The sequence below is a fragment of the Scleropages formosus genome, chromosome 15 (assembly GCF_900964775.1).
Source record: "Scleropages formosus chromosome 15, fSclFor1.1, whole genome shotgun sequence".
NCBI lineage: Eukaryota > Metazoa > Chordata > Actinopteri > Osteoglossiformes > Osteoglossidae > Scleropages > Scleropages formosus.
The window spans coordinates 729,838-755,552 of NC_041820.1; the positions used below are offsets into that span (position 1 = coordinate 729,838).

A 25,715-nucleotide genomic window follows, 5' to 3' on the forward strand; every position below is an offset into this window, starting at 1 on the left:
GCTCCTCCACGAGCTGGGGTCGTCTTTGGGGCGGAGTCCCTTCCGCTGTCTCCGTGAACCACTCCCATGTCCAACGGTCAACACGAGGACCACGGAGCAACATGTCATACGGCGCCCCGCCCCATTATGCTCCCCCCACCGAAATGCCTCTTTGAGAGCGAGCGGAGCCGCAACCGAGGTTCCCTGTGCAGAGGACCCCCAGGGGACCAGTCCATCCGCTGGGACGTGGCTCCAGGAGACTCCCCGGCGTGAGACTCGCGACACACGTGATTCCTGGAGTTTGACTTGGCCGCTTGGGGGGGCTTACCTTGCTTCCCGTCGATTCCCACCCAGTGAAACGAGCTACTCGAGACCCTTGTTGTGAACCCGCAGCTTGAGGAAGAGGCGAATGATGGGACTCGAACACGTGTTTGAGAACAATGGTTTATCTTTCCGTGTGACACAAGAGACACTGACAGTTGCGCAGAGGTACAAGCGGGAAGAGGCGCGAGAGAAAACCGTTGTGTGGGTCAGTAGACGTGACGCAGGAAACACACACATCACTGTAAAATTATTGCTTTGCTGCTACTTTTTCCATTCAACTGCAGTAAAAGACACAAAACCGATATTTGAACGAAGGAGCACAAGCGCGACGGTTCCTTCCCGAGTCCACTTTCAACACGACACCAGCGCAGTTCGTCGACGCACGCGGCCGCAGTCATTTTTTTCTCACGTTACTTAAAGCCGTGATGAATTTAAAAACTGAAGAACCTTAACTGGACACAGGTGCAAAAAAGACCGCGGTAAACGCTGCACGGCCGCCGGCCTCCGTTTCGCTAAACTTGGCATATATACATAAATATGATCAATATATCAACAAATGGACGCCTTTCTCGCCGCTCGGCGACGGAAAGCGCACCCGGTGTCGGCACGGCACGGCACGGCCACGAAGGCCAGAAAAGCGCCGCCCAAATACGCATCTTCCGAGCATCGTTCCTCGAGTCGTGGCAGGAGCGCTCCGACCGCCGCGTACACCGGCTCCGTGAAAGTGCCCCTCGGAGAGGCAACGCACTCCGTGACACACCGTACGCACGAGCGCTCGCGAGGCCACGAGAGCCCCTGCCCTGCAGCGTGAAACACGCACCTTACGCTCACGCTGCTCGCTCGGCTGAAGAGACCCAGGGCTACACAGGCGCTCTGGCGCGAGAACGAAAATAAGGAAGCGAAGGGAAGCTGTAAGAAGGGCGAGCGTGTCTGCGCTCCCATCGCACTGCGGACGAACGGATGGACAACAAGAGCAGTACGAAGCATTCCCGTCAGCGCCACGGCCCCCCCTTCCCCCTGACGTCGCCTAGAGCATCGCCGCATCACTTCAGCCCATTGCTGTGGACAGCAGGCCTCAGGAGGTTGTGGCCTGTGCCCTGATGGGATCGTGTGTGTGTGTGTGGGTGTGTGTGTCATCGGTGTCCTCAAGCTGCTCGCCGAGTGGACAACGGAGAGAATGGGAGCCACAGTCCGGCTCTAGGAGCGCCGGCAAGACTCGCAGCTTGTGGGCCGAACGGAGGAGGAGCGCCGTTCTGGGGCCCCGCGGTCCACGGTCAATAAAGCCTGTGTCCCAGAGACTCCAAAGTCCTCGCGTTCACCAAATCTTCACCGAATCTGCTTCCCTTCTGTCTTCACCTGGTCGCCACACTTCCGGAAGCTTCCCGTCAGAACCGGTCTAAAAGAAAAGGATGGGCTCCTGTGCTGGGAGTCCGTGGGGAGAACAAACATCTCATAGAGCAAACGAACACGTGTCCTTCAGCGGAAAAGATGCCGGAACGTCCACAGGAAAACACACTGCGAAGAGCATGGACACAGGGCAGCCACGCTATTTACACTCCGTGCGTGCGTGCGTGCGTGCGTGCGTGCGTGCGTGCGGCCATAACGATGCGAAACGTCTGTCTGTTCCCAGTAGGGTCAGTCGATACGTTAAAGAGCAAAGCAGGCCAATCAGAACACGAGAAGAAATAAAAAGCAGCAGGTCACTCAGTCCAGCGTCCAGCAGAGGAAGCGTCGCCTCGGTGACCTGAACACAGTCGACAAGAATAACAACAACAATCGCAATATCATCAATAACAAAGACAGTAACAATAACAGTGGTCGTAACAACACAAAAAAGGAGAGCGGTGACGTGCGGAAGCGTCGAGGAGGCGCGCTGATTGGAATGGACGGCTGCTGCGTTCTCAGCGGGGAGCGCCGCCCCCTGCTGGCCCCCGGTGCTCCCTGCGGTGCGATGCGGTGCGGTGCGTGTGTGTGCTGCGTGCTGCGTGCGGACACCACCCGAGCGGCGGCTCCCGTCCAACAGCGAGCTCCTCAAAGGTCGCCGGCCGCACTTCCATCCCTCTCTTTTATTCTTTTTGGAATCTGAAATGAAGGGCGTCTTTCTCGGCGAGAGAGGGCCGGTCCGGGCCGGTCCGGGCCGTCGCCGGGGCGCTTAGTTGAAGACGGCGGGGGGTCCGTCGGGCCGGCGGGTCTGGACCATCTTGGGCTTGGACCTCGCCTCGTCCTCGTCCTCCGCCTCGCTCTCGCACACGTGAACCACCACGCTGGGGGTCGACTCTGTGCCCGCGTGCAGCTCGTACTTCTCACCTGGAGGGGGAGCCAAAGAGCGAGACGTCGGCGTGTCGTTACAAGCACGTAAACGCGGTAAATGTTTCCGTGTGACGGGCTGCTGTGCACCGAGACAAACACACAGGCGCACACGGAAACAGGAAGGCCGCATCGGGGTTGTCATGGAGACGAGACAGGCCGAGGGAACGCGAGGAGAGGTTTCCCGCACTGATGTCTGCCAGGCCGAGCTCTCCGGTGTCTGTCCTTCCACCGGTCGCCAGCTGGGGGGGCGCTGTGATGTCCCGCTGGAGCAGGTGGCACGGTGCGCTCACGTTTACTACTGAACGCAGTAACACCGCGGCGTGAACGGACCACCAGCGATAGCCGTTCTGACCGCGTTCATCGGGAGCGGAGCGGTCGGCACTGGGTGCGAGGCTTTTCCTCCCGAGCGAGACGCTGCCCTGCGAGTGGCGTCACGATGCCCCTCCCCCGTGACGTCACGGAGGGGCGGGGCGGGGCGGCCACTCTGGCCCTTCCACACGGTTGCCGGGGGTTCCGACGGGGGCAAACGGCACAGCTACAGGGAACGAAGCATCTTACTCTGTCTGCACTCACGTTTACCACGATTACTCTCGTCGTCGCCAAAAGCCGTTAGTCCCTCAACGGCCGATGTTCCCCGGACACAACGAACCCGACACCTGGTCTCTCGCCGCAACCAGACCCAGACCCCCTCGGTGTTTGCAGGGACGACTTCTCACCGGGGCCCAGTTTGGCCACAGCACACAGCAGGTCGTAGTTGATGACGGGCGTCGGGTCCTCGCTTTGGCTCCAGCCCACGGGTGGCGACGCCGGGGGGGAGATGAGGAACTGCTTGGTGGGCTGGGGGGGCGCCAGGTAGGCCTTGTCCACATCCTCCCCGGAGTTCTGTACCTGCAGAGGACAAAGGTAGAGGTGAAAGGTGCTGATGTGTGTGTGTGTGTGTGAACTGCTGTTGTATTTCACAGGGAGCTGCTGGAGGACCTACACCTGTGGCTGAAGGTCCAGCATGAAGCCACTTGAGTCCCTCCAGCAGTTCCTCACATTCTTGCTTTTGTGTTTTCTTCCCTTATCCAGGTATCTGTACATTTTGTTTCCTGCACAATAACATGCTTTCAGTGTGCCTGCCCACACACACACACACAGACCTGCGCAAAGTACAGCTTGAGCTTCTCCCCGTTGAACTCGGACTCGTGCAGCTCCACATGGGCCCGGGCTGCGGCCTCGGCGGCGCTGAAGCTGATTCGGACCCGACGGAAACTCTGGAACATCTGGAAGGAGACGTGTTCGTCGTAGATCTTGAAGAGCGACTCGAAGCGTTCCTGCAAAGGAAGGTCCGTCAGACGGGTCATCCCATAATCAAAGTTCTCCAGTGAACCGAGTGGCTGTGAGAGGGGAGGACAGGAGAGAAAAGAAGGAGAGGAGGAGGGGAGGGGAGGGGAGGAATGGAGAGGAGAGGAGATGGTAGGAGAGGAATGGAGAGGAGGAGGGGAGGGGAGGAATGGAGAGGAGAGGAGAGGATAGGAGAGGAGGGGAATGAAGAGGACAGGAGAGAAAAGAAGGAGAGGAGGAGGGGAGGGGAGGGGAGGAATGGAGAGGAGAGGAGATGATAGGAGAGGAGGGGAATGAAGAGGGGAGGAGAGAAAAGAAGGAGAGGATCGGAATGGAGAGGAGAGGACGGGAGAGGAGGGAAGAGAACAGCGCCAACTCCTCCTGCTCACCGCCAACTTGCTCTGCGAAAGATCAGTGTTTCAGTATCTGGGGCACCTGTTCAGGGAACAATGCGGACCTGCACGCACACTCCCCTCTGTGCGCGCACACGCCGTCCTCTGGTGAAGGAACACACATCCCCTCAGGTGTGTATGTTGTCATCCACGCATTTCTCCCCACGCTGCGCCCTGCAGTGTAACACGCTCGCTCTTCGTCACCCAGGGCTAGAAACGGGACCCCCGCGGTGCCCGGACCCCCTCGGCCGGACCAGCACCGCCCTCTCCGGGGACACGCGCCGGGACACGCGGGGGACGAACCTCCCAGCACCGAGTTACAGGTCCCTTCGGCAGCCACTCGCCAGCGGGTCCATTTCCAGGGCCCGCCGTCTGGCGCGTTCCAAAGTAGGACAGTCGAGTCTCCTCCACGCGTCCAGCCGCTCCAACGATCCGGGGGAACCGCGAGAGACGCGCTGGACGGACGACGGTCATCTGCAGCTCCTACTCCCGAACGGTCACGGTTTGGAGGGAAGATGAGGCTTTTTTCTCGCCCTCGGGATGTGGGACAGGAACCGAGACCAAGTCCCGCCGTCCCTGTCCCCTCCTGGGTCAACCGGTCCAAACGATTGCGTCTCCTGGGCGGTCGGTACCGGAGGTCCCGGGAAGCCTCGGCCCTAGACCGGACACGTCCTCCGCGGGGCGAACGGACCACCGGAGAGGACAGGGCTTTCTTTGTGTCGGCTGCAACTGCCCTGTCCAGTCAAAGAGCCCCTGCTGCTTTTTTTACCCTCCTCAATGGCCAGTTATACCACGAAAGTACACCGCCGAGACGGAAAAAGGGTTCGCCGATTAACGAGAAGGACCCACCGTGGCAGCGGGAGCCCCGGCACGGCCCCGGAAACACGTGCGCATCCGCGGACGGCGAAGGGCTGAGCGAAAGGGTGCGTGGTCTCTGCCGATCCGTGTACCGCAGCACGTACCGCAGCGTTAGCGTGCGGTGCGGCGTGGCAGAAACAACATGCTATCCTGTCCAGCGGAGGAAAAGGGGAGCGAGCAAGAAAGCCGGACAGGCCAGGGAGGTGCGGCGTGCGAACGCTCCACGTGCGGTCATGAGAACGAGACTCTGTCACAGAAGCTCCAAGAGTTGGGAGGGACCTCGTGACACGTCCACCTGGGGCTCAACGGAACGAGGAGCTGCTGTGAGAACACGATTCCTGGAGATGGACTGGGACCGAGTGGTGGATATTCCTGGAGGTCATCTCTGCTGCCGGAGATGTCTTTCTAACGTCCGAGTCACCTGGAGGGCCAGGGCGAGGAGCTCTACTGGACCGCAGTCTTATACCTCTGTGAGAGACACAGCGACAGGAACCGGAGCCCATTAAGGTTCAGGGGAGAACATGTGACCTTTGGGGGAGAAACTTCCACTATAACATGAAGGGGTTTCATGTGTTTGCTGCTCTACTGAGTGCAGTTATGTCAGATGGGTATGGGAGCGGAACACTTACAGCTTTTCCATTCGGAGTTTAACGGGTCTGGACGCGAGCTGAAGGAGGTACACACCGCCGTACATTTACATTTATTCTCTTTTCTCCAAAGCGACTTCCAACGAACTCTATCCAGTGTTATGAGCCCACGCACCTTATTCACCACGGTAACTTACGCTGCTAGATACACTACTTACACTGGGTCACCCATCAGTGAAACACACACTCTCTGTGTAACTCACACACTGTAGATGAACAGCATGTCTTTGGAGTGTGGAAGGAAACCAGAGCACCCGGAGGAAACCCACGCAGACACAGGGAGAACGTAGAAACTCCACACAGACTGAGCGGGGATCGAACCCACGTCCTCACGTGCCACCCAGGCGCTGTGAGAGAGCAGCGCTACTCGCCGTGCCGCCGTGCCGCCAACACGCAACCGTACGCACCCCCGTGTCCCTCCGACTGGGAGATGCTGAGTGCTCGATGTCCAGAGGGAAGAGGCGAGCAGAGAAGAGAAGAGGAGGACTGCGACGCTCGCTGTGTCTCCAGGCCAACAGGACACAGTCAAGCACAGCACACACAGCCTCCACTGTGCCGGAGTGGACAGAAAGAAATGGACCATAACCGCTCTTCGACCGTTCTTCGACCACATCGCTCTTGAGGCTCGTGGACACACTGCAAACATCTGCTTCGCGGTTAGACAGATGAGAACTTCACTAATCCCAAAGAGGCTGCAGTAGTACATGGCGTCAAGACCCGGTGAGGGATTTGTGCTTCTGCTCAGTGGCCCAACGCTCCTGGACAAATGGGTTTGGTTGGCGGAAAGATTCCTGTGAGCGTCACACCTTCTGAGCCCAGGTTTACTCCTCCCGGTCCATCTCCACGTCCGTCTCTCCCAGTCCATGACCGCGACCCAGTCTCGGTCCTGCTCTCCTTCCGAGACCATCAACCCCGAGGCAGAGGCAAAAGCTTTAGGAACTAATTCATTACGAGTGACTTGCTGGCGCAGTCGGGACCCGACCCGGTCCTGGCACAGCCCTCCAGAGGGACCACCGGGCGCCACCGCCTGCCCCACAGGGAGTGTAACTCGAGCGCACGTGTTCACTTATTCATGCGCTCTCGATGACCGTTAATTTCCTGCGCAGGGATAGGGTTGCAGACGACCATCCTCGCGGTGCGATTCGGACCGCGCGTCCAGGTGGCCCCCATCACGCACGCCCTCAGATCGACCGCGGTAGAAGCGGCTGCGATGCGTCGGCAGCTCCTTCCTTCCTGCAGGAAACGCTCCGGTGCTCCTGGTTGCAGCTCAAGAGCCTCCAGCGACGTGGGTTTCGGTCCTTTCGCGTCACCGAGGTCCTCCGGTCGAGGAGGCGCGTGTAGAGTTTGCCGTGGTGGACGCGTCCACGCGCTGCGCAGCGGACGCAGCGATGGCAACACGAGCACGGTGTCTCACGCCTGGTGGGCCAGAACGGTTCTGGAACCACTCCACCTGAACCCCGTTGGCCTGAGAACGAGGACGGGCGCGGTGGGAACTGCGCCGGAACGGAGGCAGCCGACGCACTTCGCTATTTGCCGAAGCGTAGGGGTTCGAGGTCAGCGCCGGTCCGCGGTGCCGGGGCCCTTTCGCGAGCTCGTCCGCGAGAGGAGCCATTAAGACGATACCGTCCCAGACAGAGGTGTCTGAACGAACCCCTCGATTAACGCCCCGAGTGTGAGGGAGCCGTCGGTAATTAACTGCCGCTTCATTACCGCTCGTCTCACGGAGGCCCTCGCCGGGCTGGAGACGGAGGGCTGGCCGGACCTCCTGGACAGCTGCCGCTGCTAGCGAGGACACTTTTCCCAGCCTCACGACTAGCAGCGGGGCCCCTGCACTCCAGCAAAGGCTGGCCTTCAACAGCGGCGCGAGGGTACGAACCGCAGCGAACGAGGCTCGGGCGTAGCACTCGTAAAGCGGGCTTGAAAGTTCACGGCGAATCGGAGAGCAGCTCCTTGGGGGACGACGGGAGCAAATTACCGGTTAAGTAGAGCGATGTCACACCGGCGGCGGCGGCGGTGTGGTGTCGGGGGGTTCAGAGCGCTCACAGTGCAGCAACGCACCTTTCGTCTGCGCTGCAGGTAAAACCAAACGCACCCTGGAGCTGGAATTCTCCGGCAGCCGTCGTTGGGGGGGGGTGAGCCGCCAGGCGAAAAACCCTTAATCACCTGGGGTGTGTGTGTGTGTGTGTGTGTGTGTGGGGTGGGGAAATCCTATTAGTGAAATCTGTCATGTCGTGCTTTTGCCGAAGCCGTGTGCGGAAACACCGCATCTTCACAGACCCCCAGGGGCCATCGCGGTCACGCTCCCGGAGCGAGGTTGCCATCGGCACGCCGGGGCAGCGCGGGATGCGACGCCCGTCGATCGCGTCCGCCGCGCCGCCCGGTCCGGTCCGGTCCGCGGCGGGTCTCCGTGGTCCCCTGGAGCCGGGGGCGCGGCGCACGCGCCGCCTTTGCCCGAAGGTCGAAGCGCTCTCGGCTGAATAAATCATCCGTCCGTGCGTCCGAGCGTCCGCCTCCCGAAGGCCTCCGCCAATCGGAGAGCGGCACGGCTCACGCGACTGCAGCGTAGCAATGAGGGCAGAGGGTCCCGAAGAGCTCTTCTCTCATCCTCCCCGCCGCTCGTCACACACACACGAGGACAGAGGGAAACGTCGCTGGGGCAACGCGGTCGCTCACCCGCTCAACGGGTCTTTCGGCCCGGGCCGAGCGCACGCCGCCTGCGCGGAGGTGACGGATGGCGGCGCCGACGGTGACGGTGACGGCGACGATCTGACACGATGTGACAAAAGCAGCGGAACGCGTTAAGACAAACTGGCGGTGAGCGAAAGGGACGACCGCGGCCTCCCGGACCGCGTCGCCCGCGTGCTCGGCTTTAGTGAAACGGCTCCGCCGCCGAGCTCCGCGCCGCCGCAGGACCCCCCGCCGCCGCCGATCCTAGAGCGCGTCGCAGCGCGTGCGCGTGTGAGAGAGAAGTGTCAATATGTGCAGCCAGAGTGAGATGAACCTCGTGCCCCAATTCAGCGACAAATCAGTGACTCTCGCTGCGGACCTGAGGTACACAGACTGGTGTCGGGGGGGTGGGGGTGCGCTGTGTCTCAAAGGGCCCTGGACTCACCTCTCTGGCCTTCTGTCCCAGTGGACAACACGCCACCCCACCCCACCTGCAATGCTGTGCCTCGTGCACCTGCAGTGTCGCCGCTGCGTCTAACCTGTCCACTGCCCCCCCCATCCCCCATCCCCCATGATCCCCCATCTGCTGCACGTCTCTTCATATCGACATCCGTCATATATAGTGTCGCGTGAACGTGCCGTTAAGACCGCGCTTAAACTCGCGCTGTGAGACACACACACACACACACACACACACACACACACACACACACTTCTCGAGGACCGAACCTGCATCTTGGGGGAAGTAAACACCTCGGCGTCCACCTCGCACGCGACCAGGCTCCGCATCTCCAGCTTCATGTTGATCGACGGCATTCCGTCTCCTCGCGAACAAACAAACAAAGAAAGAGAGAGAGAGACGAAATGATCCGCTTCGGTTCGGTTCGGTTCGGTTCCGTTCCGTTCCGTTCCGTTCCAGGTGTCCGCGGTGCTCCGTCCCGGACGTTCGGGGGCGCGCTCGCTCTCTCTCTCTCTCTCTCTCGCTCGCTCGCTCGCTCGCGGACGCACCAACCACTGAGCGCGCGGGCAGCCAAAGCCCTGACGTCACCTGCGCTCCGCGCTCTCGTGTGCGGCGCGACCGGCCGGCACTGCGGAGAGCCGTTTCCCGCAGCACGCGCCGCAGCCGCGATCCGCAAACAGGAAGAAGCGCCTCGAGCGCATCACTCGGCGCCCAGCGGTGACCAGCGGTGACCGGGCACTGGACCATTCCTGTAGAGGAGACCCCCCCTCCCCTCCTCCTCCTCCTGACACTTTTCTCCCAAAGCCATTTACACCATTTACACTGGAGCCTCAGTTTTACCGTACGAGTGCAGGGTAAACACTACAGCGGGAGGTGGGATTCGAACCCGCCTCTTTCGCGTCCAACGGCAGCGGCTCTAACCGCTGCGCCCCCCGCCGGCCCTTCATCCCTGTGCGTTTCCATCGGCTGCGACCGCAGTCCGCTGCGCTCTTCGCGTTCGCGGAAGAACGCTCCGGAAAAGCGCTCCTCAGAACTTCCTCCGCTTGTTCCTCCTCCTGACACCGAATGTCCACGTCCAGCTCGCCGGCGTTCTAGCGGCTGCCGGGCACCTGTCACCACCCTCGGCGCCTCCATCAGCATCTCCGGCGTCGTCACCACCCTCATCACCAGCAGCATCTCCAGTACCTTCAGCACGGGCTCCGCAAGGAACGGACTCCACGTCACGACCGCCTGGAGAGACGCAGCGGATGCCTGGGACGGTCTTAACCCTCAGTGACCTGGAGCTCGTGGTCCCAAAGTCCTGTGGTGACTGAAGCCAAGGATGACGGTCTATAGGGAGTTGCTAGATGGTCGCTACGAAGTTGACCGTCTGCAGGGGACTGACGCTCGTCTGTGCGAAGGATCTGTAGAAGGCCGATGGTCTGCAGAAGGTCTGCGCTCATCCATCGGTGGACCTCAGTCCTCCACGAGGACGTGCGCCACTGTCCCTGTCCCACGGAGACGGCGGTCCCGCGTTAGGCGCCCCCCCCCAAACAGCAGTGCTGCTGAAAGCATGGCGTCTCACCAGGTGAGTGACCAGAAGAGGACCGCAGCTCCTCTGTTTCCTCACAAAAACAAACAAACAAACAAACAAACAAACATCACGGTCCAGTCACAGCAGACGGAGGCCATCGTGTCCGCAGCGCTCGGAGTGACGAAGCTCTTGGCAGACGCTGCTACTGGCGAAACGCGGTTTACGTAACACCGCGGTCGCCCATCTTCTGGTAAGCCCTGCCATGAGCGTGGGCACATCGACCGGCTGCGCTGCGACCACGACCAGTTGTCGGCAGGTGGAGCCGCAGTTCACCCGCGGCTTGTTTACCCGGTACGTGTATCACGGTGTTTACGTGGGACGGTGTCTCCGGACCGCAGCGAGTCCTCAGTCTCCTGTCTGCTAAGAGACGAAAAGAGTAGCTCAACCAACCGTAAGAACACGGTCGAGGGGGAAGAGGTTTCACCTCCTGTCTGCATAACACGGCGTCTCCTCGAACATGTTTCATGTTTTCATGGACAGAGAGGAACTCACAGTTGTTGCAGTCAAGACCAAAACGGCGATGACCACAGCGGGGGTCCCGGTCTATCAGCCGAACGGTGATGATCACGGTCTATGGTGGATCAGCTCTTCGGTTTGTCCTGAGAGGAAACGGCTCGGACGGTAAAGTCCAACACGGCGCTGCAGTCCGGCATCAGAGGAAACGCATTCGGCAGCAAGCGACCAGTGCCACTTCCTGTGTCCCCGTGCCCTGTCCCACTCGTCCCCTCAGTGTCCCGCGCCCTCAGAGTGAGAGAAGCTGCAGCACTAGAGTTCCCACCTGAACCCTGCTGTGGTGGAAACATGGTAAAGTAGGGCGAGCTATTTATGAAGAGGGCAGTTAGGGGCACCGACACAGAGGGTGGGGGTGGGGTGGGGGGGTACAGGTAGGCGGGTGGAGATGCAGACAAAGCAGTACAGTCCAGGGCACAGTGTGAAGTGGTCGCCAAGGACCGTGGTAATACCCTCTCAGAGGGGCAAGGTGAGCAGGATGACCCTCTCTCCCGCTCTCTCTCTCTCTCTCTCGCTCGTCCCTCGTCTTCCGTGTCTGTGAGAAAGACGGATGATCAGGAGACACCCAAAGAGCAGCAGGAGGACAGACACACAGCCCAGCTGCGCAAAGAGGCACGAGTTGGGACAGCCTCTTTGCCCCCCTTTACAGAAAGTTCCACAGTTTACCGTGGTACAAATGGCAGTATGGCGGATGAGGAAAATTCGAGAAGTTTTACCGTGGTTCCGTAGGGGAGGTTTTCTCACTTTGCGGCCGTTTGTGAGAGTCCTGCGAAGCACTCGACGGCCGTATTTCCGGAGGACGAAAAGGGCGAGTTAACCAAGGTGTGTGAGGAGCGTAGAAAGGCGGTGATCCCTTTGGCTCCGCCCATTTGCACCCCGCAGGGGGTCTCGGCTCAGCTTACATTGAGACCTTCGCCCCATTGCCACGAGTGTCTTCGCCCAGCAGAGATGCTCCTTGTGCGCTGAGGAGGTCGTGAAAACGGCGGACGACCCCGAGCAGGACGCTGAGGAGAAGTCACTCTGTCCCCGGAACATTCTGAGGAGGAGGAGCCAAACGCCCTGGGGCGCTAGCGCTTCCTCCTCCTCCTCTTCGCCAACAGGGCCAGGCCAGGGCTCTCGAACCTTTGCCGTCCACCTCTCCTAAGGGTGTCGTCCTGCGACACGTATTCAGAGGGAAATTAGTACAGCAGCTCTGGTTGTGATGGAGGGGGGGGGTCAGTTGAACGCAGATAAAGAGCCTCTTGGGGGCACCAGCAATGCGTATGGAATGGAGCAGAGTGCGGGGGGGGGCGTGGGCGGAGTGGGTTTAATTTCACAGGTCAACTGGATGGGTGTGTGTGTGTGGGTGGGGGGGGTGTTGCGCTCACTGTGTTGTGTGTTCACATGGTGGAGGGATGGCTGTGCTCTGAGTGTCCACTAGGAGGCGCTGCAGCACACAAGTCAGCAGTGCATTTACACAAAAATCTCGCTAGCTCGCTCGCTCGCTCGCTCGCGCACACACACACACACACACACACACACACACACTCTCTGTGTCACTCACACACTATGGGGGAACGTGAACAGCATGTCTTTGGACTGCGGGAGGAAACCAGAGCACCCACAGGAAACCCACACAGACACGGGGAGAACATGCGAACTCCACACAGACCGAGCGGGGTTCGAACCCACGTCCTTTCCGACCACCCAGGCGCTGTGAGACAGCAGCGCTACTCGCTGTCTCACTGTGCCTATTGTGTTGTTGTTTTGCAAACGTTTTTAACTTATTTGTAATCTTAATGGACATTGTTTCTTTTTTACCCTCCAGTGAGGTTGTGGAAAAAGACGTTTCACTGCCAGTAACCGCTGCTGTTTGCTGTATTGTTGTGCATTTGATAAATTTGATAACCTTTGATTGACTGATTGATGGATTGATTGACAAAGGACGAACTGAGGGCACCAGGCCCCATGGTGGCCTACAGAGGCCCTGCGGGTGGGGGGTGGGGGGTTCCTCCCCCTTTAGCCCTGCCTCTAATCTGGACTGTCGGCTGGTGATGACGGTGGGTGTGTAAACACACACACACACACACATACACACACACACGGAGTGAGGGCCGCTCTTACCCGGTGACACTCTTCCTCAAACACGGCCTCATGGACACCGCAGGCAAACAGAGACACGTGGTCCGGCTCCCCGAACACCTCGTCCTCGTCCCGTCCAGCGCCGCACGGCGCGCTTCCCTCGCGCAGCATGCTGGAGAAGGGTGCGAAGGGGGCGGAGCACGGAGAGGGAGGGGCTCTGAGGGGGCGGAGCAAAATCGAGGGGACGAAACCCCCCCCCACCCGTAAAAATTACCCAGCTGTATAAATGGGTTAATAATTGTAAGAACCTTAACATTATTAGTTGCTTTGGAGAAAAGTGTCAGCTAAATATAACTTATTTTGACTGTGTCAGTTCAGGGAAAGTATGGACAGTAGCTTCAGGAAGTGGGATTCGAACCCAAATCCTTCGATCACATGATGACAGCTCTAACCACTGTGCCGGCTGCTGCGAAAAATGGGCCAGAGCCGAGAGCCGATGGACATGTACGGGTACAGATGAGGGCTACATGGTGTTGGCAGCTGGCTACTCCACACACACACACACACACACACACACACACACACACACACACACACACACACACACACACACACACACACACACGCACAGAGCTTTGCTATTAACTGAGTGAATTATTAAAAGATTAAGCTCTTTCTGTGTTCGCAGAACGCCTTGTCTGTGCGGTGAAACCGGACCGCCCCGCCCCGCGGTCTGGGGCGACGCGACCGTGTCTCTGTTGCCAGGATCAGACCTTTGACAGGACTGCAGGAAGAGGACGCAGCGCAAACACAATGCTGGGTCTCGGGGTGCGGCCGCAGCGCGCCTGAGAGCGCCGGGGTAGCGGGACCGGTGCTTTCGGAACCGTCACGACCACCGGGACCATCGGGACCATGGGCTGCACGCCGAGCGCCGACATCAAGAAGCGAAACGCCCCGGCGGAGGCCCCTACGGAGCCCACAGGTAGGACGGCTTCCCAGCGCACTGGGGCACTCGCCCCCCCAGGAAGACGGCAGTCTCACACTGTCCCCTTTCCGGGTTCTCGCCATGTTCTACAGTCAGTGGACGTGTGGTGCGACCCTCTGTGTGTTGGACCCAAGAGGGATGTCGGCACAGGGGACGCTACCCAGTAGCCGGCAGACACCTCTTTTCCTCGAGGTTCACTGGGCTTTGCTGGATGTCGTCCCACATTTCGACACCCCTGACAGCGCAGCGCGGTCACCTGTCAACTGAGTTAACGCACAAACGCACTCATCGTGCTTGTACAGAGCGGGGCCTGAGCACTGAGCGCTCGAGGACAGACACATTGCCAATGGTACGATGGCAGGGACCCTGCAGACCCTTCACCCCCCAGGGAGTGGCTATAGGTTTAATGCCACACCAAAGTGTCTGCCTGGTGTGTGACGGTGCCACGCGAACACACGTTCACGGAGTCATCTCAGAAGTGCCATTCTCCACTCCATGATCCATTACTTCTGCCTGCCTGGACAGGCAGGAGTAATGGATGAGGTGAGGTGAGGTGAGGTAAAAACGCGTCACTGAGCACTTTTATAATGTCGGCTGAAACTTTAAAAGCTCCGCAGGGTCTGAGATAAATGGCAAACAAACAAACGATGAGAGCCACTTGCGGAGCCTGTCGAAACGGCAGGGCGGCATTTAACGCTGAATACGCACCATGTGACATCATCGCCATGTGACTTCTGCGTTTATTTTTGTCGCAGACAGACCCACGACACCGTTCTCCACCGAAGTGGTCCAGGACCTGACAGCCATCAACGGTTGGTCTTTTTCCCCGCCAGCGAGCAGCTCACAAAGGTCCAGTCACGAGGCTGCAGGTCGGAGGCGGAGCCGAGGACCCGCGTTAACCTGGCTCTCCGGGAGGGCCGCACGGGGCAGTTAAGCTTTGACAGCTGGGTGCACAGCATGTGCCATCACCATGGCAACAGAGAGACAGCTGGTAGTGTAATGGTTGGTTAGAGCTGCTGCTTCTAGATCTGAAGGTTACAGGTTCAAATCCCCCCTTCAGCCAGAGTTCTGTTGAGTGAGGTATTTATCTTAAAATTACCCAGCTGTATTACTTACTGTTAGCTGCTTCAGAGAAAAGCCCCTCAAAGTCAAGTAGTACTTGCATTTAAGTGATTCAGCACAGTACTGGATCAAATGAAAAAGATCAATAACACTTTTTGAAGGTGAGTGAGGGAATGTGGGCAGAACAGAAGTCAGACAGACACTGACCTTTGCTGAACTAAACAGTAGGAAAAAAGAAAGAGGAAAAGGCGGGGGTGTGGCCTATAAACCACTGTAAATGGGGGTGGGTGTGGCCTCTGTAGAGCTAGTCAAAGACGAGCAGCAAAAGCACCAAGGTGCCCATAATGCCTTTCCATTCTTTCTCACCGTTAGACCGGGCGCCTTATATACTGTACGTCTCAGTGGTGTCACTACAGACAGCTGGTCGTCATTTTTTTGAGAGACCTACCAGTGGGGCGGGTGTTGGAGGGAGGGTTGTTTGCCAACGGTCCGTGAAGAGAAACTCCACCTGATGCCATGATTAAGATGTGACTGGGGGTGGGGACATTAGTATCTCTAAAGAGGCTTATGAAGTAATTTACAAGGGCTATGAAGCCAATGTCTTTGTGATGTTTCATATCTTCTGTGGAACATAGGAGGATGAAGGAACATTCAAATGACGGAGAAGCTCATTAAGGTCTCTTGTGGTGCAGATAAAGGTGAAATGGAGGAGCCAGAGGTCCTGGCAGAGCTGGAGGTGCAGCGCATACAAAGTGAGAGCTGAACTCCACAACGATAGAGACACATTCCGTTTCCTGCTTCACATCTACAAAGCTAGATGTCATCCACGTTTTTAACCTTCTAGTTGCATAAATCCAGGGATGTGGAGAGGACTTCCCTCCCTAAAGAACCAAGGCCAAAGGCCCTGAGGTTCTCCTCTCCACACAGGGAGCGCAGCAGGAGGTCACGGGGTGCAGGAAAGGCCAGCGGACCACCTGAATGACCAAGGTGAGCATGAGCCAGAGGAGAGTCTCACAGGTCAGGTTGATGCATCCTCCTTTCTTCTCAACACCAGCACATTCGTCATCACAGCTAGACAGGTTCCACCAGGCACGGTCCTCGGACCCACTGCAGATTTGACTGGTTTTGTCACTGTGCCGTCTTCCATTTCAGGTTCAGACTCCAAGCACATCGTTGAAAGAGAGTTTTAGCACCGCCCAGTGCCCTCGCTCTGCTGCTCATCTGAACGTGCAGCAAAGAACAAAAACGCAACGTCCACCCAGAAGTACAGAGGACACTTGACACTGACATTTCTGTGAAAGTACTGTGGGAATTGGACTGACAGTATGGAACATGCTGCAATTATTCACATGGTCCCTGTAGTTCTGACATGTGGAGTCACTGCTGCTCTTCTCAACTTCTCAAGCACACAAAGGACGATCAGAGTCGTGCAGACCTTAACAGGAACATGTTCAGATAGGAACCAGTCTGGGAACTTCAGCTTGTTGCTTTGCTATGTGGGCTCCTCTCGTAGGGAGTGTTCAGAACCGTAAAATGTCAAGCAACTGGAGCTTTTTTCTGAGATTCAATAAATAAAAGTTCTGAATTTGTTGCTGTTTTATTTCCACCGGGAGCCTTGTGAAGAACTGTTCATATGTTTGAACCACTAACTCTGAAGTTTAACCACTGACCTCAGAAAGAAGTCTGTTTTTCCCGTTTGACTGGGATCCGCATTCCATCGAATACCAACCTGTTTCCATGAACAAGGAGAACTGCTGACATGGAACAGCTGAAGAATGACCTTTACATGCCAGTGATCATGACTCATTAACCACTTTTCTGAAAGTTATTCACATTCTGGTTTATTCACCACTATGAGTCCATGTAAAGATACAGCAGCAAAAGGTAATGAGGTTAAACAGGACTAATTACACACACGCACGTACGCACTCCAGATGGTCTGTATTAGAACCAGATTAAAGTTGACCAGGTGGGTGTGGTGGCACAGCAGGTTTGGCCTGTGTCCGCTCTCTGGCAGGTCTGAGGTTTGAGTCCTGCTTGGGGTGCCCTGTGACAGGCTGGCATCCCATCTTGGGAGCATCCCCTCCTCATCCAGCCTTGCACCCTGTGTTACCGGCTTAGGCTTCAGCTTGGGACGGCGGTTTCAGAAATGAGTGTGTGTGAGAAAGTTGACCTTTAACTAAACAGCTTGTTTTGTCACTGGAACAGCACTGACTGTCAGCAAGTGATACGGCAAAGCAGCGGTTGACCACGACGGCTACAGCACATTACACCACACATCTAGTTGTTGGACTTTTGGGACCAGAAACGCTAAATTCTGCCCTGCAGTCACTGTGTAAACATCCCCCCCACCCCACACCATGCAGATGCTGTTCACAGGCTCCTCCTACAATAGTCAAGTTCCAAATTTTCAAACTGTTTATTTTTATGTAATCACTGCATTTTCTTTGCCTATCTATTTAAAGTTTGTGCGTGTAGCCGAGCAATCGCGAGCCGTGTTTTCCCTCCAAGTCGACAGACAGCCAGCGGAACAGAGCATCCAAACGCAACGGGACTATGGAATCACCTTAACTGAACTCACCTGCAGCGTCTACACTCCACTGTGCTGTTGCTGATCAGCAACAAGGAACGCTGCACGTTTATGGGACCAGTCAGTCAACAGTGGAGTATTTTTATGTTCAGCCCTTTTAGTTTATTTTAATGTAGCTCCAACTTAGTACAGATATTAAAAGAAAATCTGGAGTACTTTTTTGCCACTACAGCACTGTCAGATTTCTAGAGATGCAACATTTACATTTATCTGACACTTTTCTCCAAAGCTACTTACAATTATTTACCTGTTATTTACACAGCTGGTCAATTTTACTGGAGCAATTTTTAGGGTAAGTACCTTGCTCAAGGGTACTACTGCAGCTGCAGTATTACAGGGTATTTTAGTCTGTATTGGTAACTTCTCATTACTTGCACTTTCGTGGTAAAGTTTACTCTGAAGTAATGAATAAAACAAGTTCTGGTCCCATATTTGTGTGGAAGTTGAGGAGCCGCTGTAATCAGTCTTCTTGGCTCAAAGCTCGCTTATGTCACTAACTGTAACCACTGTACTGTTGATTGATCACGACAGGTATGCAGGGGGTCCGGGAGGCCTCTGGACACAAAGCGCAGTCAGATGTGTTGCAGTAACTGCAGCCTTTTTAACCCACTGAAACATTTTAAGCCATTTTAAGCAGCACAAAGACTCAAATTCCAAACACGTTGGACAAACTTAAGACAGCAACGCATTAAGGCACAACTCCCGAGTCCCTGTTCTTCATTTGATCCACTTTCCGGCCACGGCTCTGTGTCTGTGTCCAAGTCTCACAGTTGTCCTAAATCGCCATGCAGCCCAACAGTCTGCAGGCGACAGGTGGAGAGATGCTCTTGGTCCAAAAGGATCCCGTCCTGCTCAGCAGTTTTGCGAGAAAGAGCAGTTGGGCTGAGCTGCAGCTGCCCAATGCGTGCAGAGTCCTTCAAAGGTGCCAAACTACGAGTCAGAGACGGACACAAGGGAAGGAACCGGAAGAGCAGCTCCAATAGGGAACCAAGACAACGCCAAGAGCAAACCACTGCTGCCGCTGCCGCCACTGCCTCCCTCCGCCCCAAGGGTCCCCATGTCTCCTGACCACGCTCCTCCGGGGCTCCTGCAGCTCTGCTCTCAGTCCTGCTTGAAGGCAGCCGACCTGGCAACGGGGGTGCCGCCGGGGAAGGCCGACACCTGTTCGGGCACGGCGGGCAGAGCCGCGGGGATCACGCTCTCGCTGTTCACCAGGGTGCCGTAGGAAAAGGAGCCGTTGTAGTCAGGCTGGACGGCACGGCCCTTGTCGTGGATCGTTGGAATGCCTGATGAGAGAGGTGAGAAAAGACACTTCAGCACAACTCAGGATGGAGAACGCGTTTACCTGTCAGCTACGGCGTGAGAATGGAGGACAAGAATGCCGGTTCAAGAGGAGCACCGACCTTGCATCATGTCCATTGTTACATAGGGCTCAAAGGCCTTTGTCTTCCTCTTGTTCTGCGTGACCAGGAAGACCCCCAAGAAGCAGATGACACACCTGCAAGACAACACCATTCGGAGCTTCATTTACCAGCTTTTCCAATTCTCAAACGCATCAAAACTCGGCAATTATTTCTGTTTCACTCTACAATTCTGTATCATTCCTCTTCGCCGCGGTTTTGTCCTGCGCTCCTTCATTCTGCCTGGTGAGGCGACTGTACGGGGATCTCACAAACTCACCCCAGCAGGAACATGCAGATGTGCAGGACGCTCTCGTGGTTGAACTCCAAGTAAAACACAGCTCCTAAAACACAGGGACAGACATGGAGCTCGAACCTTTCCATTGTGGGAAAGCAGTGGGCTGGGGGCATGGATGCCTGGGCCCGGAGTGCACTCACCAGCGATGATGGCAAACGCCGTGGACAGGATATAGTTCACACTGGTAATCAAGGAGGAATCATAGAGGCTGGAGGCCTGAGACAGAAATCTGAAATCCATCAATGAAAGAGAGGGACTTGAAAGCTCCACCTACAACCCAAACAGGGCCATTTCGCCCAGAAACGGGATACGTACACAAGAGCGACAAACACACACAACTTGATGTCCTTTACAAACTTGAAACCTGTAGTGAACTCACGATGCCTGGAAGACCACGGTGGCCACCATGCACACGAGCATCACATAGAAGATGGGGTAAGTGAGCTGCAGGTTCCCCTGGACGCTGAGGACAGCCATGCCGGACACTGCCTTCACGGTGATGGCCGTCACTGAACCTGAGGCCGGATACAAGGTGCGTCAAACATTTCAATTCAATCATTTCTCGCCCTGACAGTGACATAAAACAGAGTAAACAAAAAAAAGCACCAAAAGCAGACAAAGAGCTTAAGATACACACAGGACTATGGGCACAAAGCTTGTGTGTCTCGCACCACCATGTTTCTGGTTCACATCCCTCCAGTAGCTCCTATAGAAGTGACATTCAAACAGCAAATACACAGATAACCATAGCAGATGATGCTGGACTCACTCATGGAGCTGTTAGATCAAGAGAGAAGCGGCTCTCAAAAAGATGGGTTTGAGACCCTTCTTCAATGTGGGAGGGATTCAGTAGCTGAGGGACATAGGGAACTCATTCCACTACACTGGGATCAAGACTGGGAACTCCTGGGCCCTTCCCCGGTTCCAGAGATTGGCCACTTAAGGGTCTCAACAGCTGGCGGAAAACAAGCAAACAGGAAGCGCCGGACTCACCCAGCAGCGAGACGAGGAGAACGATGACCACCAGGTAGGTGGCGTTCCGCTGTTTGTAGAAGTACAGCAGCAGACAAAAAGCAATTATTTCCAGAAGCTGGAAAAATGACAACAGAAAAAGGACAAGAATCACTTCACTGGTGAATATGCAAGGTTAATACTGTAGTATTCAGCGGTACTGGAACTACGAGGTACATGCAGTGTGGTGAAAAACAGAAGCCTCACCAGGTAGAGAAGAACAGGCCAGCCAATGACGTGCTTCACTATGTTTTCTGCGCTGAGCTTCTCGTGCGAATTAGGCCCAAATGTCACGAAGAGGTACGTCCCGCCGGCCGTCAGCGCACATCCGATAAACGAAACGATGTACCGGCCTGTACAGTGCACACACAGCACGTTGCATCCCGTACACAAGCAGCGGTAATCGGTTCACGCTCAGAAAGGCCAACGTTACTCCTAAGACGAGCCGCATGTGAGCAAAGTGGTAAACATTATAAATTACTGTTCCATGTATAAACTTTGTGTGTGCGCGTAACTGTTACAGTTATATCATGACAAACTGTTATACCGTATCCCTCGCTGCCTGACCAAAGAAATCTCCACATCTCCAGCCTCCCCCTTGGTGCTGTGTGAAACGGGACATTTGCGTGTCGCATTTCCATGCGATTTGCCTGGGGAGTCGCCGACTCTGCACGAGGGACCAGCGCCTCCGGGCTCACACTTACGCACAAACTCCTTGGGCTTCCACTTTTCCCGCAGGAAGACGAACCCCAAGATGGAGCTGGCTGTGGAGAGACAGATATCGTTCTTTTGTCGCGGCCTCCAAATTGCTGCGGCTCTTCACAAACGCACTCGGGTCTGTCGGCTCAGCGCCGCCAATTACGACCCCTTACTGGCACGACAGCGCGTGGCGTTGCGGAGCAGAACGGGCGAAAAGCGTACCGATGACGGAGACGGCGCCGAGGGGCGCGACGAGCGACAGAGGGGCGAAGGCGTACGACACGAAGATGGCCACTTCCCCCAGGACCGTGAGCAGCAGGCCGACCCACCAGGTCTTGGTTCTGTAGTAGGCCCGCGGGTCCTTGTTCCCGGCGAGACTGACGTGGCTGTATTTCTGCAGCGACGAGTTGTCGGAGGAGGGAGGTAAAAGCAAAGTTAGAGAGCAGGTAAAACAGGGCGAAAGCACCGCACGCTGTCCCCTTGGCTCACCTGCACGCAGAGGGAGACGCTCACTAGGAGATTGCCGAAGATCGCCAGCAAGGTACCGATGAGGTTTTCCTGCGGAGAACCAACACACACAGACACGGGAAAAAGGAAGAAGGTAAGAGACACGACTGTCGACGCTCAAGACGGAGAAAATGAGTTTGCACGGGGGTGTGAGGTTTCTGTTCCGAATGCTATTGCTTATTTACTCTTTGTTTTCCAGCCCTGATGACGTCACGGTGTGAATTTATTCCACACAAGAGCTCGTGATGTGTTCATCGAGCGCGCGCGCACATACACACAGTGCTCTACACTGGTGGACGAACTGAGACACCTGTCAGCGGTGTGTGTTCAGCGTTTCAGCTCCAGTATGTGTGGAATTTGTAACAAAGAAGAGTGGAGGGAAAAGTCACAAAGTGTGGGACTGAACAAACAGAGCTACTGATCATGATGATGATGATGATGATATTCAATTATTCTGTCTGTCGCTCTGACAGTTCAGATCGTGTATCTTACCATTAACAACAATATTATTATCATTATGTATCTACATACACACAACAACAAAAATACAATGCGAACAAGACGTTGACTAGAGAGGAAACTAAAGGCAGAACAGCTGAGGTGAAGAAAAGAAAAAAAAAAAAAAAAAAAAAAAAAACAAGAAGACGGCGCAAGTTTACCGTGTATGAAGAGGACTCGAAGTGCGTTCCGTCCACTCGGCTCAGCTCCACCGCCGCCATGTCCCTCGCGAAAACGAACCGCAGTTTACTGTGTTTTACCGCACCGCAGTGGAGCTGCAGCAACGAAGTGGGACGAACCGCCCTCTTTCAGCGCAAATAGCAGCACAGCGTCTCCGCCATCGAGCAGCTAACAGCTAATAGCTAACAGCTAACAGCGCAGCCGCCAACAGGAAGAGGCCGAGAGCGGGCCACGCCCACTAGGGCGAAGGGGGCGCCCACCATAGGCTCAGGACATGCCCAGGACACGCCCAACGCACGCTGGGCATGCGCCCTCGACAGGAAATAGGACACGCCCGCCAGGAGCGGAGACACGCCCACTAGGGGCCAGGACACGCCCATGTGAATGACGCCGCTCTCATGTTGCGGGGTGTGACGTCACCCCGCAATGTAGTTCAAAGTAAAATTTAAAATGAAATTGAATAGATGGATGACGGTAGTAATAATGAACATCTTGATTTCTGCCTTGTAACTTCACTAGGCACTTTTAATGGAAGGACACCCCAGTTCTGCAGATTGCAAGGAGTGTTAAAACACGTTACATTACATGATATTGTTCAACCACGCAAACCTTCTCAAAAGACGATGCCGGAAGAGGTGTTCGGGCAGGAAACGGGACTGTGCTGCCATCCGGGTGCTGCTGCACACGCACCACTAACCCTACGGTGCAAACACACCCATCCAGTGGCCTCACATCGACTGCAATCGATGGGACAACGCAAACCCGGCCGACAGGACAGAGCTGACAAGCCAAAGGGATGGATGTTCTCACACAAGATTACAGAAAAATTTTGCCGTAGAAATATTATAAAACAAAGAGTCTTCGGTCCAAAACGAAAGTGCTGAATGAAGATTGAGAAGACTGAGCTTTGAGCGAAATGTGGCGGTGAAGCGAGGACACCCAGATGCCGTCCCACGGCTGCAGTAAAGTTGGTCCCGCACGGTGGATTTCGAAGGGCCCTGTTTACCTTCGAATACCCCGAGGCGCTGAAATAGCGGAACTCGACACCCATTGAACGGCACTGGGAGACGTGTGAATCACTATTGTTTACTGTATATACTATGAAATACCTTTATATGTTTTGCGCACAGCCGGTTTGTTTGAAAATTTCCCAGCTCTATAAATGGGCAAGTAATTGTAGGTACTATGTTTACGTTGCAAGTTGCTCTGAAGAAAAGTGTAAATGTACAGTATGACATGTATCAGGAAGTGTTGACACGGGGCACTAGGTGGCGCTATAGCTCACTGTCCAGGGTGCCTCTGATGAGCAGGCTGTTGCCGCCGCGCGGCCTTCCTTCCTTCCCATTCGACGCTTCCCTTTTTTTTACCCCCGCACAGCACTAGATCTGCAGGGAGACATGGCTACAAGTCACAACACGCAACGTGTAGAGTCGTATTTTTGTTTAAATTGTTTTTCTGGTTACAAAAGGTGCTTTTGAAGAGAAAACTGAAATGTCACATTCAGCACAGCACAGCACTGTCTGTTTTATCGTGTGTTGTTGCTGCTGTCGCTGCATTCGTTCAGCATGTCACTGTAACTGAGGAAGAGCATGCTAAAAATTTACCCTGATATTGTAATTGTTTCTTATTAATTCAATAGAATAACAAACTGCGCCAGCAGGTGGCAGAGCGGTTACAGCCGCTACTTTTTACTGGAAAGACGGTGTAGTAGCCTTGAGCAAGGCGTTCACCCTCAACTGATACCGTAAAAATGACCCTGTGGTATAACTGACTGACCAAATACAGTGACTACTGGATGAGGAGGGTAAGACATTACATTTATTTAGCAGATGCTTTTCTCCAAAGCCACTTCCAATGGATACTATGTGGTGTTATCAGCCCACACACACACACACACACACACACACACACACACACACACACATCATTCACCATGGTGACTTACACCAGTAGATACACTACTTACACTGGGTCACTCATTCATACTTCAGTGGAACACACTCTCTCCGTTACTCACACCCTATGGGGGAACCTGAACAGCACATCTTTGGACTGTGGGAGGAAACCAGAGTACCCCCACACACACAGACACAAGGGAGAACATGCAAACGCCACACAGACTGAGCACGGATTGAACCCGTGTCACTTGCACCACCCAGGGACTGTGAGACAGCAACAATACTTGCTGTGCCACTGTACTGCCCCGATGCAGCTCATCAGTTATTACAAGCTTACAATTATTTACCTATTTATACAGGTGGGTAATTTTACTAGAGTAATTTAGAGTAAATACCTTGCTCAAGGGTACTGCAGCTAGAGGTAGGATCAAACCTGCAACCTTTGGGTCCAAAGGCAGTAACTCTGACCACTATGCTACCAGCTGTCCCACCTGTCACACCAGTTTTATGTCTGATGTGGCAGAGCAAGCACCCCATGTCCCTCAGAGCTGCTGAACCCCCTTCAACATTCAACAAAGGTCTCAAACCTTTGTCAAGAAAACGGCTGCTGTTGGACCCAATGACTGCGTCGACAGCTGTGCGTCCGTTTACAAAAACACTTCTGCTTCCTTCAATTGTAAGGGGCTCTGGAGAAGAGCGTCTGCTAAACAAATAAATGCAAATGCAAATGTACATTTTTACCAGAGTAATGCAGTTGCTCATGAAGTCTCTTTGAGGCACATAAATTCTGGAACACTGGGTTACTTGCATAACCGTGTCCCACCCAGTGTGCCCTCTAATACCAAAACTGACACTGTGTATCTTGGTTTAGTTCCAGAGCTATTCTTACACCGAGCGATTGCCTCGTCACCTCCTTCCCAAATGCCACGGACAATGAGAAGGAGCCTTGGACTCAATCACTTGACGCAAACAAAACACACGGCACGCATGCTTTGGCGCTGCGTCACAAAAGGCCCGCAGGCGCTGGGCCGCTCCCGAGCATCAGGCTGCTGACAGACGCACGCGCTTTGGCACCTGCCGGCCAGGCTGGAATGGAGAACAGCGACCCACATAACAGCAGTGATCCGTAGCCTTTAGAAACAAAATCTCAGTCGCATCCAGTTTGGCGTTTGTTCGGCACCCGCCCGCATGACCGCAAACACGGCTCGGTTTGGACTCCTTGTCTCAGGGCCGGCGGGTGTCCCCGAGGGCCGATGAACGGGTTAAGATCCAGGCCCGTGACTGCTGTAAGAATGGCTGAAATAATAAAGCTCATTAGGTAAAAGTGTTGGTTAAGCTAAAAACATAATGTTCTGCATTTGGAGGTTTCATGTGAATTAAATTAAAAACACCGATCCAATGAAGCTCATGCGGATGTGGTGGACCCGTTACTCAGGGCAAGAGCGCAGCGCCGCTCTCGGCCATCGGAGGGCGCCGATCC

The 25,715-nt window shown here is 55.4% G+C and overlaps 2 protein-coding genes across 2 annotated transcripts; both read right to left on the reverse strand.

The window, feature by feature from the left end:
* Positions 1 to 440: 440 nt before the first annotated feature.
* Positions 441 to 9,458, reverse strand: rcan3 (regulator of calcineurin 3). Its single transcript, XM_029258779.1, has 4 exons — positions 9,233 to 9,458; positions 3,756 to 3,929; positions 3,330 to 3,501; positions 441 to 2,610 (listed from the first exon to the last, which is right to left on the reverse strand). Exons 1-4 carry the CDS (start codon positions 9,317 to 9,319, stop codon positions 2,456 to 2,458), a joined length of 588 nt encoding a protein of 195 aa, XP_029114612.1. The 5' UTR covers positions 9,320 to 9,458; the 3' UTR covers positions 441 to 2,455.
* A 9,310-nt stretch (positions 9,459 to 18,768) lies between these two features.
* On the reverse strand, positions 18,769 to 22,581 carry nipal3 (NIPA like domain containing 3). Its single transcript, XM_018746130.2, has 11 exons — positions 22,319 to 22,581; positions 21,642 to 21,710; positions 21,375 to 21,546; positions 21,158 to 21,217; positions 20,661 to 20,806; positions 20,436 to 20,532; positions 19,822 to 19,957; positions 19,583 to 19,671; positions 19,425 to 19,488; positions 19,148 to 19,242; positions 18,769 to 19,030 (listed from the first exon to the last, which is right to left on the reverse strand). Exons 1-11 carry the CDS (start codon positions 22,376 to 22,378, stop codon positions 18,846 to 18,848), a joined length of 1,173 nt encoding a protein of 390 aa, XP_018601646.1. The 5' UTR covers positions 22,379 to 22,581; the 3' UTR covers positions 18,769 to 18,845.
* Between the last annotated feature and the right edge of the window lie 3,134 nt (positions 22,582 to 25,715).